Source organism: Embiotoca jacksoni, unplaced genomic scaffold (assembly GCF_022577435.1).
Source record: "Embiotoca jacksoni isolate LCO1_2020_lvr unplaced genomic scaffold, fEmbJac1.0.p SCAF_13, whole genome shotgun sequence".
In the NCBI taxonomy this organism is placed as follows: domain Eukaryota; kingdom Metazoa; phylum Chordata; class Actinopteri; family Embiotocidae; genus Embiotoca; species Embiotoca jacksoni.
In genome coordinates this window covers 11646569-11659603 of record NW_027185263.1, presented here as the reverse complement: position 1 = coordinate 11659603, position 13035 = coordinate 11646569, and the positions used below count along the sequence as shown (strand labels likewise).

Genomic DNA, 13035 nt, shown 5'->3' with positions numbered 1-13035 from the left:
AAAAGTCATACTATAGCAGGTCATCCAAAATGTGATAAAAAAGTCATACTATAGCATGTCGTCCAAAATGTGATAAAAAAGTCATACTTTAGCATGTTGTCCAAAAAGTGATAAAAAAGTCATACTTTAGCACGTCGTCCAAAAAGTGACAAAAAAGTCATACTATAGCACGTTGTCCAAAATGTGATAAAAAAGTCATACTTTAGCACGTCGTCCAAAAAGTGATAAAAAGTCATACTTTAGCATGTCATCCAAAAAGTGATAAAAAAGTCATACTATAGCAGGTCGTCCAAAAAGTGATAAAAAGTCATACTTTAGCACGTCGTCCAAAATGTGATAAAAAAGTCATATTTTAGCACGTTGTCCAAAAAGTGATAAAAAAGTCATACTATAGCAGGTCATCCAAAATGTGATAAAAAAGTCATATTTTAGCACGTTGTCCAAAAAGTGATAAAAAAGTCATACTATAGCAGGTCATCCAAAATGTGATAAAAAAGTCATAGTATAGCACGTCGTCCAAAAAGTGATAAAAAGTCATATTTTAGCACGTTGTCCAAAAAGTGATAAAAAAGTCATACTATAGCAGGTCATCCAAAATGTGATAAAAAAGTCATACTATAGCACGTTGTCCAAAATGTGATAAAAAAAGTCATACTATAGCATGTCATCCAAAAAGTGATAAAAAAGTCATACTATAGCAGGTCATCCAAAATGTGATAAAAAAGTCATATTTTAGCACGTTGTCCAAAAAGTGATAAAAAAGTCATACTATAGCATGTCATCCAAAATGTGATAAAAAAGTCATAGTATAGCACGTCGTCCAAAAAGTGATAAAAAAGTCATACTATAGCAGGTCATCCAAAATGTGATAAAAAAGTCATACTATAGCATGTCGTCCAAAATGTGATAAAAAAGTCATACTTTAGCATGTTGTCCAAAAAGTGATAAAAAAGTCATACTTTAGCACGTCGTCCAAAAAGTGATAAAAAAGTCATACTATAGCACGTTGTCCAAAATGTGATAAAAAAGTCATACTATAGCACGTCGTCCAAAAAGTGATAAAAAAGTCATACTATAGCATGTCATCCAAAATGTGATAAAAAAGTCATAGTATAGCACGTCGTCCAAAAAGTGATAAAAAAGTCATACTATAGCAGGTCATCCAAAATGTGATAAAAAAGTCATACTATAGCATGTCGTCCAAAATGTGATAAAAAAGTCATACTTTAGCATGTTGTCCAAAAAGTGATAAAAAAGTCATACTATAGCATGTTGTCCAAAAAGTGATAAAAAAGTCATACTATAGCAGGTCATCCAAAATGTGATAAAAAAGTCATATTTTAGCACGTCGTCCAAAATGTGATAAAAAAGTCATACTATAGCACGTCGTCCAAAAAGTGATAAAAAAGTCATACTATAGCATGTCATCCAAAATGTGATAAAAAAGTCATAGTATAGCACGTCGTCCAAAAAGTGATAAAAAAGTCATACTATAGCAGGTCATCCAAAATGTGATAAAAAAGTCATACTATAGCATGTCGTCCAAAATGTGATAAAAAAGTCATACTTTAGCATGTTGTCCAAAAAGTGATAAAAAAGTCATACTATAGCACGTTGTCCAAAAAGTGATAAAAAAGTCATACTATAGCATGTCATCCAAAATGTGATAAAAAAGTCATAGTATAGCACGTCGTCCAAAAAGTGATAAAAAAGTCATACTATAGCAGGTCATCCAAAATGTGATAAAAAAGTCATACTATAGCATGTCGTCCAAAATGTGATAAAAAAGTCATACTTTAGCATGTTGTCCAAAAAGTGATAAAAAAGTCATACTTTAGCACGTCGTCCAAAAAGTGATAAAAAAGTCATACTATAGCACGTTGTCCAAAATGTGATAAAAAAGTCATACTATAGCACGTCGTCCAAAAAGTGATAAAAAAGTCATACTATAGCAGGTCATCCAAAATGTGATAAAAAAGTCATACTTTAGCATGTTGTCCAAAAAGTGATAAAAAAGTCATACTATAGCACGTTGTCCAAAAAGTGATAAAAAAGTCATACTATAGCATGTCATCCAAAATGTGATAAAAAAGTCATACTTTAGCATGTTGTCCAAAAAGTGATAAAAAAGTCATAGTATAGCACGTCGTCCAAAAAGTGATAAAAAAGTCATACTATAGCAGGTCATCCAAAATGTGATAAAAAAGTCATACTATAGCACGTCGTCCAAAATGTGATAAAAAAGTCATATTTTAGCACGTTGTCCAAAAAGTGATAAAAAAGTCATAGTATAGCACGTCGTCCAAAAAGTGATAAAAAGTCATATTTTAGCACGTTGTCCAAAAAGTGATAAAAAAGTCATACTATAGCAGGTCATCCAAAATGTGATAAAAAAGTCATACTATAGCACGTTGTCCAAAATGTGATAAAAAAGTCATACTATAGCATGTCATTCAAAATGTGATAAAAAAGTCATATTTTAGCACGTTGTCCAAAAAGTGATAAAAAAGTCATAGTATAGCAGGTCATCCAAAATGTGATAAAAAAGTCATACTATAGCACGTCGTCCAAAAAGTGATAAAAAAGTCATACTATAGCATGTCATCCAAAATGTGATAAAAAAGTCATAGTATAGCACGTCGTCCAAAAAGTGATAAAAAAGTCATACTATAGCAGGTCATTCAAAATGTGATAAAAAAGTCATATTTTAGCACGTTGTCCAAAAAGTGATAAAAAAGTCATACTATAGCAGGTCATCCAAAATGTGATAAAAAAGTCATACTATAGCACGTTGTCCAAAATGTGATAAAAAAGTCATACTATAGCATGTCATTCAAAATGTGATAAAAAAGTCATATTTTAGCACGTTGTCCAAAATGTGATAAAAAAGTCATACTATAGCATGTCATCCAAAATGTGATAAAAAAGTCATACTATAGCACGTTGTCCAAAATGTGATAATAAAGTCATACTATAGCACGTTGTCCAAAATGTGATAAAAAAGTCATACTATAGCAGGTCATCCAAAATGTGATAAAAAAGTCATACTATAGCACGTCGTCCAAAAAGTGATAAAAAGTCATACTTTAGCACGTCGTCCAAAATGTGATAAAAAAGTCATACTATAGCAGGTCATCCAAAATGTGATAAAAAAGTCATACTATAGCATGTCGTCCAAAATGTGATAAAAAAGTCATATTTTAGCACGTTGTCCAAAAAGTGATAAAAAAGTCATAGTATAGCACGTCGTCCAAAAAGTGATAAAAAGTCATATTTTAGCACGTTGTCCAAAAAGTGATAAAAAAGTCATACTATAGCAGGTCATCCAAAATGTGATAAAAAAGTCATACTATAGCACGTTGTCCAAAATGTGATAAAAAAGTCATACTATAGCATGTCATTCAAAATGTGATAAAAAAGTCATATTTTAGCACGTTGTCCAAAAAGTGATAAAAAAGTCATAGTATAGCAGGTCATCCAAAATGTGATAAAAAAGTCATACTATAGCACGTCGTCCAAAAAGTGATAAAAAAGTCATACTATAGCATGTCATCCAAAATGTGATAAAAAAGTCATAGTATAGCACGTCGTCCAAAAAGTGATAAAAAAGTCATACTATAGCAGGTCATTCAAAATGTGATAAAAAAGTCATATTTTAGCACGTTGTCCAAAAAGTGATAAAAAAGTCATACTATAGCAGGTCATCCAAAATGTGATAAAAAAGTCATACTATAGCACGTTGTCCAAAATGTGATAAAAAAGTCATACTATAGCATGTCATTCAAAATGTGATAAAAAAGTCATATTTTAACACGTTGTCCAAAAAGTGATAAAAAAGTCATAGTATAGCAGGTCATCCAAAATGTGATAAAAAAGTCATACTATAGCACGTCGTCCAAAAAGTGATAAAAAAGTCATACTATAGCATGTCATCCAAAATGTGATAAAAAAGTCATACTATAGCACGTTGTCCAAAATGTGATAAAAAAGTCATACTATAGCACGTTGTCCAAAATGTGATAAAAAAGTCATACTATAGCAGGTCATCCAAAATGTGATAAAAAAGTCATACTATAGCACGTCGTCCAAAAAGTGATAAAAAGTCATACTTTAGCACGTCGTCCAAAATGTGATAAAAAAGTCATACTATAGCAGGTCATCCAAAATGTGATAAAAAAGTCATACTATAGCATGTCGTCCAAAATGTGATAAAAAAGTCATACTTTAGCATGTTGTCCAAAAAGTGATAAAAAAGTCATACTTTAGCACGTCGTCCAAAAAGTGACAAAAAAGTCATACTATAGCACGTTGTCCAAAATGTGATAAAAAAGTCATACTTTAGCACGTCGTCCAAAAAGTGATAAAAAGTCATACTTTAGCATGTCATCCAAAAAGTGATAAAAAAGTCATACTATAGCAGGTCGTCCAAAAAGTGATAAAAAGTCATACTTTAGCACGTCGTCCAAAATGTGATAAAAAAGTCATATTTTAGCACGTTGTCCAAAAAGTGATAAAAAAGTCATACTATAGCAGGTCATCCAAAATGTGATAAAAAAGTCATATTTTAGCACGTTGTCCAAAAAGTGATAAAAAAGTCATACTATAGCAGGTCATCCAAAATGTGATAAAAAAGTCATAGTATAGCACGTCGTCCAAAAAGTGATAAAAAGTCATATTTTAGCACGTTGTCCAAAAAGTGATAAAAAAGTCATACTATAGCAGGTCATCCAAAATGTGATAAAAAAGTCATACTATAGCACGTTGTCCAAAATGTGATAAAAAAGTCATACTATAGCATGTCATCCAAAAAGTGATAAAAAAGTCATACTATAGCAGGTCATCCAAAATGTGATAAAAAAGTCATATTTTAGCACGTTGTCCAAAAAGTGATAAAAAAGTCATACTATAGCATGTCATCCAAAATGTGATAAAAAAGTCATAGTATAGCACGTCGTCCAAAAAGTGATAAAAAAGTCATACTATAGCAGGTCATCCAAAATGTGATAAAAAAGTCATACTATAGCATGTCGTCCAAAATGTGATAAAAAAGTCATACTTTAGCATGTTGTCCAAAAAGTGATAAAAAAGTCATACTTTAGCACGTCGTCCAAAAAGTGATAAAAAAGTCATACTATAGCACGTTGTCCAAAATGTGATAAAAAAGTCATACTATAGCATGTCATCCAAAATGTGATAAAAAAGTCATAGTATAGCACGTCGTCCAAAAAGTGATAAAAAAGTCATACTATAGCAGGTCATCCAAAATGTGATAAAAAAGTCATACTATAGCATGTCGTCCAAAATGTGATAAAAAAGTCATACTTTAGCATGTTGTCCAAAAAGTGATAAAAAAGTCATACTATAGCATGTTGTCCAAAAAGTGATAAAAAAGTCATACTATAGCAGGTCATCCAAAATGTGATAAAAAAGTCATATTTTAGCACGTCGTCCAAAATGTGATAAAAAAGTCATACTATAGCACGTCGTCCAAAAAGTGATAAAAAAGTCATACTATAGCATGTCATCCAAAATGTGATAAAAAAGTCATAGTATAGCACGTCGTCCAAAAAGTGATAAAAAAGTCATACTATAGCAGGTCATCCAAAATGTGATAAAAAAGTCATACTATAGCATGTCGTCCAAAAAGTGATAAAAAAGTCATACTATAGCACGTCGTCCAAAAAGTGATAAAAAAGTCATACTATAGCATGTCGTCCAAAATGTGATAAAAAAGTCATACTTTAGCATGTTGTCCAAAAAGTGATAAAAAAGTCATACTATAGCACGTTGTCCAAAAAGTGATAAAAAAGTCATACTATAGCATGTCATCCAAAATGTGATAAAAAAGTCATACTTTAGCATGTTGTCCAAAAAGTGATAAAAAAGTCATAGTATAGCACGTCGTCCAAAAAGTGATAAAAAAGTCATACTATAGCAGGTCATCCAAAATGTGATAAAAAAGTCATACTATAGCACGTCGTCCAAAATGTGATAAAAAAGTCATATTTTAGCACGTCCAAAAAGTGATAAAAAAGTCATAGTATAGCACGTCGTCCAAAAAGTGATAAAAAGTCATATTTTAGCACGTTGTCCAAAAAGTGATAAAAAAGTCATACTATAGCAGGTCATCCAAAATGTGATAAAAAAGTCATACTATAGCACGTTGTCCAAAATGTGATAAAAAAGTCATACTATAGCATGTCATTCAAAATGTGATAAAAAAGTCATATTTTAGCACGTTGTCCAAAAAGTGATAAAAAAGTCATAGTATAGCAGGTCATCCAAAATGTGATAAAAAAGTCATACTATAGCACGTCGTCCAAAAAGTGATAAAAAAGTCATACTATAGCATGTCATCCAAAATGTGATAAAAAAGTCATAGTATAGCACGTCGTCCAAAAAGTGATAAAAAAGTCATACTATAGCAGGTCATTCAAAATGTGATAAAAAAGTCATATTTTAGCACGTTGTCCAAAAAGTGATAAAAAAGTCATACTATAGCAGGTCATCCAAAATGTGATAAAAAAGTCATACTATAGCACGTTGTCCAAAATGTGATAAAAAAGTCATACTATAGCATGTCATTCAAAATGTGATAAAAAAGTCATATTTTAGCACGTTGTCCAAAAAGTGATAAAAAAGTCATAGTATAGCAGGTCATCCAAAATGTGATAAAAAAGTCATACTATAGCACGTCGTCCAAAATGTGATAAAAAAGTCATACTATAGCATTTCATCCAAAATGTGATAAAAAAGTCATACTATAGCACGTCGTCCAAAATGTGATAAAAAAAGTCATACTATAGCACGTCGTCCAAAAAGTGATAAAAAAGTCATACTATAGCACGTTGTCCAAAATGTGATAAAAAAGTCATACTATAGCACGTCGTCCAAAAAGTGATAAAAAAGTCATACTATAGCACGTCGTCCAAAATGTGATAAAAAAAGTCATACTATAGCACGTCGTCCAAAATGTGATAAAAAAGTCATACTATAGCATGTCATCCAAAATGTGATAAAAAAGTCATACTATAGCACGTCGTCCAAAAAGTGATAAAAAAGTCATACTATAGCATGTCATCCAAAATGTGATAAAAAAGTTATACTATAGCACGTCGTCCAAAAAGTGATAAAAAAGTCATACTATAGCACGTCGTCCAAAAAGTGATAAAAAAGTCATACTATAGCATGTCATCCAAAATGTGATAAAAAAGTCATACTATAGCACGTTGTCCAAAATGTCATAAAAAAGTCATATTTTAGCACGTTGTCCAAAATGTCATAAAAAAGTCATACTATAGCATGTCATCCAAAAAGTGATAAAAAAGTCATACTATAGCATGTCATCCAAAAAGTGATAAAAAAAGTCATACTATAGCATGTCGTCCAAAATGTGATAAAAAAGTCATACTATAGCACGTTGTCCAAAATGTCATAAAAAAGTCATATTATAGCATGTCATCCAAAAAGTGATAAAAAAGTCATACTATAGCATGTCATCCAAAATGTGATAAAAAAGTTATACTATAGCACGTCGTCCAAAAAGTGATAAAAAAGTCATACTATAGCACGTCGTCCAAAAAGTGATAAAAAAGTCATACTATAGCATGTCATCCAAAATGTGATAAAAAAGTCATACTATAGCACGTTGTCCAAAATGTCATAAAAAAGTCATATTTTAGCACGTTGTCCAAAAAGTGATAAAAAAGTCATACTATAGCACGTTGTCCAAAATGTCATAAAAAAGTCATACTATAGCATGTCATCCAAAAAGTGATAAAAAAGTCATACTATAGCATGTCATCCAAAAAGTGATAAAAAAAGTCATACTATAGCATGTCGTCCAAAATGTGATAAAAAAGTCATACTATAGCACGTTGTCCAAAATGTCATAAAAAAGTCATACTATAGCATGTCATCCAAAAAGTGATAAAAAAGTCATACTATAGCATGTCATCCAAAAAGTGATAAAAAAGTCATACTATAGCATGTCGTCCAAAAAGTGATAAAAAAGTCATACTATAGCACGTTGTCCAAAATGTCATAAAAAAGTCATATTTTAGCACGTTGTCCAAAAAGTGATAAAAAAGTCATACTATAGCACGTTGTCCAAAATGTCATAAAAAAGTCATATTTTAGCACGTTGTCCAAAAAGTGATAAAAAAGTCATACTATAGCACGTTGTCCAAAATGTCATAAAAAAGTCATACTATAGCATGTCATCCAAAAAGTGATAAAAAAGTCATACTATAGCATGTCATCCAAAAAGTGATAAAAAAGTCATACTATAGCATGTCGTCCAAAAAGTGATAAAAAAGTCATACTATAGCACGTTGTCCAAAATGTCATAAAAAAGTCATATTTTAGCACGTTGTCCAAAAAGTGATAAAAAAGTCATACTATAGCACGTTGTCCAAAATGTCATAAAAAAGTCATACTATAGCATGTCATCCAAAAAGTGATAAAAAAGTCATACTATAGCATGTCATCCAAAAAGTGATAAAAAAGTCATACTATAGCATGTCGTCCAAAAAGTGATAAAAAAGTCATACTATAGCACGTTGTCCAAAATGTCATAAAAAAGTCATATTTTAGCACGTTGTCCAAAAAGTGATAAAAAAGTCATACTATAGCACGTTGTCCAAAATGTCATAAAAAAGTCATACTATAGCATGTCATCCAAAAAGTGATAAAAAAGTCATACTATAGCATGTCATCCAAAAAGTGATAAAAAAAGTCATACTATAGCATGTCGTCCAAAATGTGATAAAAAAAAAGTCACTTTTTTATCATACTTCGCAACATTGCCCGCTCCCCCAAAACATTATTTAATTGATCATAAAGGCAACAATGGTTGTGATGGTTCTGTTCCCCTTTAAGACACACCTGACCTAATTTTTTTACAGTATTCTCATCAGTCAGATGTTTTTTCAAGCTTGCCTGAGCTTTACTCCTCAATGAGAAATCATGAGCACGCCCAGCAGGAGGCCGAAAGGTTCACTCGCTTGCTGCTGGCGCCCTCTGCTGTCAGTTTGCAGTATCTTTGCCTCAGAAGAGGATTAATTAAAACCACGGAAGTGTAGCAAGAAACTTCCGCATTGTCACCCTTCAATAAAACATTTTGTCTTCTTTCCATGTAGGAGAAAAATGCAGTTATATTTTTACACATGCCCCCCTGTGTCTGGCCATAAGTGATGCTGAAACTATTTTTAACCTTAATTTCTAAGGAGGCCTGCATCAAAACTGCTTTAATACTTTGAACCCAAACGTCAGTGTTAGGTCACTGGCTGTAGTCATGATTACTACAGGAAGTATTGAGATAAGCAAACTCCACTGCTCACCAAGAACTGGCACACCTTGTAATCAGGTTTGACAGCAGAGGGCAGACCAATTTCAGATTTAACTACACTAATTATGTTGATGTCAAAGTAAATGTTCATGCGAAGCTTATAACTTACAGAAAAACACCTGGATGTATTAGATTTGAGGTGCACTACAGTAACCCCTCCCCACCCATTAAGACATTGAGATGTTAGGGCAATATTTATTATGAGCAACATTGTGCATAAGCTTTTCATAATGTTTTTAAGTGCCATCAAAATACACAGAAGCTTTTCAATGAATCTCTTCCAAGAGCTGGTCTGGATGTCCCTGCAGTTTCAAACTGAAAGTCATTTAGATTAACCGTATCCAAGGAACATAACATTTTATTAGGGCCATTAAACAAAATTAACTTAACACAATGCATTTTTGTATCGACATGCCACTTTTTAAAATGAGCTGACAAGTGTTCTACTCTACAATCCTACAAGTGACCACGGTCAAACCAGGAAGGCTCAGGGAGATAAGCGCGGGTAAATATAGCAGTTGGGTGTAATCCACTTCGTGCATTTCATTATCCCGCGAGTGTTCATGTCATGGTATGAGAGCGGAGGAGACAGTTGAACTCGGTGGTTTAGTTTGTTCCCCAGAGTAAATTTATTCAAGTTGGGACCATACAAACCTAGTGAATGACAGGAGGAGGTATGAGATATCTTTTTAACAGGAATGACATTGGTAAAGAGGGTGTGGAACGTTTAAAATCAAAGATGCACGACGTACAGCCATTGCCCACAGCTATTGGTGAGACACTAGTTTGTTCCCATAAATAAGGCAGAATGCAGAGTCCATAGAAATGGAAAGTTATTACATTTAGCCAAATTGGACAGTGATGTGACAACATGAAGAATTACATGATTTTCTTCAGCTCATCGTACAACACCAGAACGAAGGCGCCGCCCATGCCCCTGAGCACGTTGGACCAGGCTCCCTTGAAGAAAGCCTTGCCACCCTCGTCGCGTGCGATCTTGCGCCAGCAGTCAATGGTCCCCGTGTACATGATGTCAGCTGAAAAAAAGGAAAGGAAAGAGGCAAAGTTAGATCAGGTGGACGCAAATGAAACCTAATAGGGAGGTACGCTCTTGATGCGTGTTCAATGTAGACCGCCAAGCTGTCCAGTACAATGAACTCACCTCCTTTGCGTCCGGACTGCATCATCATACGTCTACGGACAGTATCGAAGGGGTATGAGGTCAGGCCGGCAACAGCTGTCACACTCTGAGCAATCATCCAGCTCACCAATATGCTGGTGTTCTTGGGGTCTGGAAGCATACCTAAAAAAAACGGGATATAAAACAATTAAGACCTCAAGCGCGGAGCAGCTTCACCTGATGTGTTAAGAGCAGACGGGGGGGAGGGGGGGGGGATCGACGTACCCTTAGCTGTGTCATAGATGCCGAAGTACGCAGCCCTGTAGATGATGATGCCCTGCACGGACACATTGAAGCCCTGGTACAGGCCTTTCACACCATCAGACTTGGAGATCTTCACCAGGCAGTCGCCGAGACCGTTGAACTCTCTCCCGGCTCCGGCCTTTCCCACATCAGCTGCCAGACGGGTACGGGCGAAGTCGAGGGGGTACACGAAACACAGAGAGGTGGCTCCGGCGGCACCGCCGGACGCCAGGTTGCCGGCGAAGTACCTCCAGAACTGGGTGCGCTTGTCAACACCGTCGAGGAAGATCTTCTTGTACTTGTCCTTGAAGGCAAAGTTGAGGGCCTGGGTGGGGAAATACCTGATGACATTGGCAAGGTTACCTCTCCAGAAGGAGAGGAATCCCTGCTCCTTGGGGATACGCGTGACACAGTCCATGATACCTTTGTACTGCTGGTCAACGGCAATCTGCTTACTGGCATGTTGGACCTGGAAAAGGTGGGGAAAGAGAGAGAAAAAAGAGAGAGCTGATCAACTGTTGGGCACATTACAAATCACAAGTTCTCCTTGTTGTGACCTTGGTAGTAATGAAGCTGTAAAAGAAGCTGTAAAGCTCTCAGACAGCTGAAGAGGAGTTTACAAGCAATCGATGATAATATCCTCAACGCTGATCAATCAATCAATCAATCATTCAGATTAAACATCCTTTAACAGCAACAGAATAATATAGTAAAATGAGCAAAATAAATAAATAAGGCTTTAAACCAAACGTGGTTGTTCGTGTTCAGCAGGTTAAAGAATCAAACCGGTTGAGGAGGAGAGGACCGGGCCCGCTAACTGTTAGCCAACACCGAGCGGCGCATTAACGTTTCCGTTGTCAATTTTAAGCGAAACATATATATATAACGGGCCGCGTCGCCTCGCTGCGGTTGAGTGAGAAATATTCGCGTTGCAAGTCAACTAAAGCCGCTGAGGTCCGTTTGTACATCACGTCCCGAGGGTTTGTCCTTTGTTAGCTGCGCCGGCTAAGGTTAACGGGTAAACGCTAGCGTTAGCAGCCGGGCTGCTGTAGGTCATCTCCCCGTCCCGTGATGACCTCAAACCCCCTTGAACCCACCGCTCTTCCGAGACTTTCGAGGTAAATGTCACACTAACGACACCTTCTTTTCTAAAAAAAAAAAACCCTCTTGATCCCGTGGATGTGTTTCTGTAAGCGGGGACACGTTAATTCCCAAACGTCAGTTTCAATGGCAGTTACACAAGCTAGCCGGCTGACGGAGGGAGGTGGAGGTTTTATTTTTTACCTGAAGGAGCAGCTTCACCCTTTCAATCGGGGCGACGGCTGTTTTGGAGATGGCGGCAGAGATACCGCCGGCCAAGAAGTCCTTAGCGAATGAAATAGCCGTCTCGTTCATGTTGCGATGTTTTCGACGTGTCTTTCAGGTAACCGAGATAAACCCCCGCTGCCCTCTGAAGATGCTTCACTGCCTGCACCAACGAAATGGCCGATCGCGTAGCCGCGTTGAGGATTTATCCGCCGGAATGGATCGCGATATTCCACGGGAACTGAGGCGTCCACCGGATTGGCCGGTCCCGTCAACGTCACGTCCGTTTCCGCCAATTAAAACTGTCCCGAGGTGTCGTGACGTCACTTTGCGTAATTTTTTTTTTTTTTTTTTTTTTCCTGTGCCACCGGTTTGGTGAATCTTGATGTTGAAATACACGTGAAGTGACTTTAATTTAGACGGAAATGAGTTACTGCGGAGATCTATTCTTATTTGGTTTCCTTTTTTTTTTTAGAATCAGAGACTATAAGACAGCGGCTTGGCAGGGAAATGTCTGTGCTCTAAAACTGGGCAAAGTCATTGGGACTTACTGTACGCAGCATAGTCTTCATCAAGGACTGCAAGGAGGCGTTATCAGCATATTTAATAAGGACGTATAATAAGTTTTCTCTCTCCACCGCTGAGTTCCATGACTTTGTTGACAGAGGGTGTCTGAATACACAAAATATGTTTTTTATTTATAATTATCATTACATTTTGAGTGTTTTATTTAAATTCTGCACATCTGTTCTACAATGAGGACATTAGAACACACATCTCGTGAATACAATTAAATTCAGTATCCTGTTTTTCTTTTGGAACCTTTTTCATTCTTCTTTTTTTTTTTCCCCAGTATTTTGTAAAAAAAAAAAGGAATTTGACCTCTGCATTTAACCAATCTGTGAGTGGTGAACACATACACACACACACACACACACACGGAGCAGTGGGCAGCCAT

At 35.7% G+C, this 13035-nt stretch overlaps 1 protein-coding gene across 1 annotated transcript; it reads right to left on the bottom strand.

Moving 5' to 3' along the window:
* Nucleotides 1–9530: 9530 nt before the first annotated feature.
* On the bottom strand, nt 9531–12268 carry LOC138196463 (ADP/ATP translocase 2). The gene is made up of 4 exons (XM_069146513.1): nt 12057–12268; nt 10755–11241; nt 10512–10652; nt 9531–10386 (listed from the first exon to the last, which is right to left on the bottom strand). The coding sequence occupies exons 1-4, from the start codon at nt 12165–12167 to the stop codon at nt 10229–10231; spliced, it is 897 nt and encodes a 298-aa protein (XP_069002614.1). The 5' UTR covers nt 12168–12268; the 3' UTR covers nt 9531–10228.
* Between the last annotated feature and the right edge of the window lie 767 nt (nt 12269–13035).

Coding starts and splice junctions, on each gene's coding strand:
- LOC138196463 (XM_069146513.1), bottom strand. CDS start 12,167: ATGAACGAGACGGCTATTTCATTCGCTAAGGACTTCTTGGCCGGCGGT. Junction 10,653..10,754: donor CATCTATGACACAGCTAAGG/GTACGTCGATCC, acceptor CGTTTTTTTTAG/GTATGCTTCCAGACCCCAAG. Junction 10,387..10,511: donor GCAGTCCGGACGCAAAGGAG/GTGAGTTCATTG, acceptor CCTTTTTTTCAG/CTGACATCATGTACACGGGG.